This window comes from Pongo abelii, chromosome 8 (assembly GCF_028885655.2).
Source record: "Pongo abelii isolate AG06213 chromosome 8, NHGRI_mPonAbe1-v2.0_pri, whole genome shotgun sequence".
NCBI lineage: Eukaryota > Metazoa > Chordata > Mammalia > Primates > Hominidae > Pongo > Pongo abelii.
The window spans coordinates 98,105,067-98,109,529 of NC_071993.2; the positions used below are offsets into that span (position 1 = coordinate 98,105,067).

At 41.5% G+C, this 4,463-nt stretch overlaps 1 protein-coding gene across 2 annotated transcripts; it reads left to right on the forward strand.

Annotated features, from left to right (window-relative positions):
* The first annotated feature begins 1,845 nt into the window (after positions 1 to 1,845).
* LOC100460784 (unconventional prefoldin RPB5 interactor 1) lies at positions 1,846 to 4,222 on the forward strand. 2 transcript variants are annotated; one of them, XM_009245620.3, is made up of 2 exons: positions 1,846 to 3,409; positions 4,059 to 4,194. In XM_009245620.3, exons 1-2 carry the CDS (start codon positions 1,967 to 1,969, stop codon positions 4,113 to 4,115), a joined length of 1,500 nt encoding a protein of 499 aa, XP_009243895.2. In that variant the 5' UTR covers positions 1,846 to 1,966; the 3' UTR covers positions 4,116 to 4,194. The 2 variants fall into 2 exon arrangements, with proteins under 2 accessions (XP_009243895.2, XP_002821016.3); XM_002820970.6 differs by having other exon boundaries at positions 1,848 to 4,222.
* Positions 4,223 to 4,463: the final 241 nt, after the last annotated feature.

Sequence of the window (4,463 nt, forward strand, 5' to 3'; positions counted from 1 at the left end):
CTAGGGGGCATGTAATGGATTATGAACAACAGCAAAAGAGCCTCTGCATTGCTGTAATGAAAATGGCTCATTCCTGGGCATCTTTCACAATTCAAAGTTGAGAAGACATTTTACACAATCAAGACTGGAGTAAACCCCTGGTCTCCATTAAAAATTAAAATGCCCATGGGTCATGGTGATAATCCAATTCTTAATAGTCTTCATACTGTTATAAATGAAGAATTTAATAACAGATAAATAAAATAGGGCTTTGAGTAAATTTTTATGAAAAGTAAACCAAAAATGAGGAATGCTCTTGAGAAGCTCAAGACAAAAATTTCTTAACACATTTTAATTAGGGCTGTTTATCTTCCAAAGAAACTGGGATGCTGTGATGAGAAAGCCTATTGGAATCATTGTAAATTGCACTGCATTGATTTTCTGGCTCAGTTTGAAAGGCAATAATACCTTTTTAAAAATCAAACAAGATTTGGGATCATCATTATCCAGAGGTTCAACTGATTGGCAGCTTTTGGTACCCTGGATACAGGCTTTGGTACCCTGGATACAAAGCCTCAAGGGTTTGGAAATTGCCCATTACTTCATCAGAAACAATCTTCCATATGAGGTTAGGGGATGATGGGAAATTGGCATTGTAAACAACATAAGAAGTATTTTGTGGTCAACTCAAACCTATGGTATTGCCCCATGTGCTGGAACAGAATGAAATTCTGTTCATTAAGACAAAAAACAATCCTAGGGCTAAAAGGAACTTAGAAAGAATTCTCTCTTTGACTCAACTAAAATCAAGACTGGGCAACCCAAGGGCTACCTATGGAGCTAATTCTATATATTATGCATCAATGCCAGTCATACCATTATCACTCAAAACTCATTGAACTGTGCAGCACAATGCTAAGGAGTGGGGGTATAAAGAGGAACATACTTGGTTCCCACATCAAGGAGCTCACAGTACAATTGAGGACACAGGGCACATCCATATCAAGATAGATCATGATTCAAACTATCATTTGACAGCTGATACATAATGGTACACAAAAAAATACTTTAGTGCTTTAGATGAGAGAAATCCTGGGGCTAGAGAAGCAACTAGGTCTCTAAGCGCATGTAAGGATTCTGGGAAAGAGGAGAGAAAAAAATCTTTCACAGTCTAGATGCTCCATCTTGAATTTGGTTAAAAGTGCATTCATGATTCAAGATTCATTCATGAGAATTTATTGGGCTTTATACTAATGATTTCTGCATATATGTTATACTTCAATAAAACTTCAATTAAAAAAATTTTAAGAAATATACATTTGTAAAATAGTTTAAACAGATAGATACAGATCAACATAGAGATCTTATGTATTACACGTAATATATGTGTATATAATATATGATATGTGTATATATTACATAAATGAGATCAAAACTAGTTATTTTTAGTTGACATTATACTTTTCCTAACACTGAATGAACGTGGGGCTTTGGCTGGGGCTCATAACCAACCCACATTCATGGGATCTTCTTCAAAAATACAATATAGAGTCCATGTCATATGTGGGAGCTAAAACAGTTGAAATCATAGAAGTAGAGAATGGAGTTATGGTTAGAGGCTGGGAAGAGGAAGGGAGGGAAGGATAGTAATAAGTTGGTTAAAAAATTACAGCTAGGTGGGGAGGCGCGGCCGCCACGGGACGCCTGGCTGGGCCTGCACCGGAGAGCCGTCTCGGTACCTGGCAGGCGGCCTGCTACTCGGAGCCCGCTGCGGGGCGGCGGCGGCGGCATGCGCGTGAGATGCGGCAGCGGGCGGCGCGGACGCGAGCAGCGGCGGAGGCGGCGGCGGCGGCGGGAGCGGCCTCCTGGGCGCGGGGCGCGCGGTGCCTGAGGGCGGGCGCGCGGGCGCTGGGCAGCTGCCGGCCGCGCTGCTTGCGCAGGCGCTGGTTCAGGACTCACTCGCCCCGCTGAGGCCCCCGGGCCTGTCATGGAGCCGCCTACCGTGGAGACGCCCCCCGACCCCTCGGCCCCGGCCCCGGCCCTGGCCCTGGCCCTGGCCACGGTTCCGCTGCGCGCCCCGGATGTGGCGCGGCTGCGCGAGGAGCAGGAAAAGGTGGTCACTAACTGCCAAGAGAGAATCCAGCATTGGAAGAAGGTAGATAATGACTATAATGCCCTTCGAGAAAGACTCAGCACCTTGCCTGATAAATTGTCTTATAATATAATGGTACCATTTGGCCCTTTTGCCTTCATGCCAGGAAAACTTGTCCATACTAATGAAGTCACTGTTTTACTGGGGGACAACTGGTTTGCAAAGTGCTCAGCAAAGCAGGCTGTAGGTTTAGTTGAGCACCGAAAAGAACATGTAAGAAAAACAATAGATGACTTAAAAAAAGTGATGAAAACTTTTGAATCCAGAGTTGAATTCACGGAAGATTTGCAGAAAATGAGTGATGCTGCAGGTGATATTGTTGACATAAGAGAAGAAATTAAATGTGACTTCGAATTTAAAGCAAAACACCGAATTGCTCATAAACTGCATTCCAAACCAAAAACTTCAGATATTTTTGAAGCAGATATTGCAAATGATGTGAAATCCAAGGATTTGCTAGCTGATAAAGAACTGTGGGCTCGACTTGAAGAACTAGAAGGACAAGAAGAATTGCTGGGTGAACTTGATAGTAAGCCTGATACTGTGATTGCAAATGGAGAAGATACGACATCTTCTGAAGAGGAAAAGGAAGATCATAACACAAATGTGAATGCGATGCATCAAGTAACAGACTCTCATACTCCTTGTTATAAGGATGTTGCAAGTTCAGAACCATTCAGTGGTCAAGTGAATAGTCAGTTGAACTGTTCAGTGAATGGTTCCAGTTCTTACCACAGTGATGATGATGATGATGATGATGATGATGATGATGATGACGACAACAACATTGACAACGATGATGGTGATAACGACCATGAGGCTTTAGGGGTTGGAGATAATTCTATACCAACAATATATTTTTCACATACTGTTGAGCCTAAGAGGGTCCGAATAAATACTGGAAAGAATACCACTTTAAAATTCAGTGAAAAGAAAGAAGAAGCCAAACGTAAACGAAAGAACAGCACTGGCAGTGGCCACTCTGCCCAGGAGCTGCCGACCATCAGGACGCCTGCAGACATTTACAGAGCCTTTGTTGATGTTGTGAATGGAGAATATGTCCCTCGCAAATCCATCCTGAAGTCTCGAAGTAGAGAGAATAGTGTGTGTAGTGACACCAGTGAAAGCAGTGCTGCTGAATTTGATGATAGGCGGGGAGTTTTGAGGAGTATCAGCTGCGAAGAAGCCACTTGCAGTGACACCAGTGAGAGCATTTTGGAAGAGGAACCACAAGAAAATCAACAAAAGAAACTTTTGCCCTTATCAGTAACACCTGAGGCTTTTTCTGGAACTGTTATAGAAAAAGAATTTGTATCACCTTCCTTAACACCACACCCAGCCATTGCTCATCCTGCACTACCCACTATTCCAGAACGAAAGGAAGTTCTGTCGGAAGCATCAGAAGAAACTGGAAAGAGGGTTTCAAAGTTTAAAGCTGCCAGATTGCAACAGAAAAACTAGGCCCCGTCTAGGAAACGGGAATTTACATCCTAACACCTAGTTGTTCATTTGTTTAGAATATCTATAGCAAAATAGGTTACATATAGTTTGAAATAAGGTATCCTGAGTTACTTTGGCAACAAGTTCTTTTACCCTTATCAGTGGTATTTGAAAAAATCAAAGTAACTGTCTGAATACTTTAATATTCAGCTTGTTTTGTTAATTCTCTGAATACTGTCAACACTCTTGTCTAAATTTGCCTTTATGATGCAGTGGCAGCATTTTGAATTACTTTTCAAAGAATACTGTTCATATGCATTGTTTTTGTGTTTCAAACTAAATAGAGGCAGTTTTGTGCCAGCTGTGATATTGTGCATACCATATGGACCATTTTAAAGAAAATTTTAAAATTTCAAATAGATTCAACAATTATATTACTTGCTTTCACATTTTAAAGGCACTTTAAAAAAATCTACTTCTCTTGTAGGTTTTGCGGCTAGTTGGCTATTCAAGAAACCTCGCCCCTCTGAATGTCATACTGTAATCTTTAAGGAAGAAAGCTACATGAATTAATTGTACTCTATGGGAAAATTTCTTTGGAAAGATATTTTGTAAAACTTTTTTTTCCAAGTAAAAACTTTATGAAACTTGGTCTCAAAAAAAAAAAAAAAATTACAGCTAGATTGGAAGACTGTGGTGGATGGATCACCTGAGGTCAGGAGTTCAAGACCAGTCTGGCCGACATGGTAAAACCCCATCTCTACTAAAAATACAAAAATTAGCCAGGTGTGGTGGCAGGCACCTGTAATCTCAGCTACTTAGGAGGCTGACACAGGAGAATCGCTTGAACCCAGGAGGCAGAGGTTGCAGTAAGCCAAGATCGTGCCACTGC

Coding starts and splice junctions, on each gene's coding strand:
- LOC100460784 (XM_002820970.6), top strand. CDS start 1,967: ATGGAGCCGCCTACCGTGGAGACGCCCCCCGACCCCTCGGCCCCGGCC.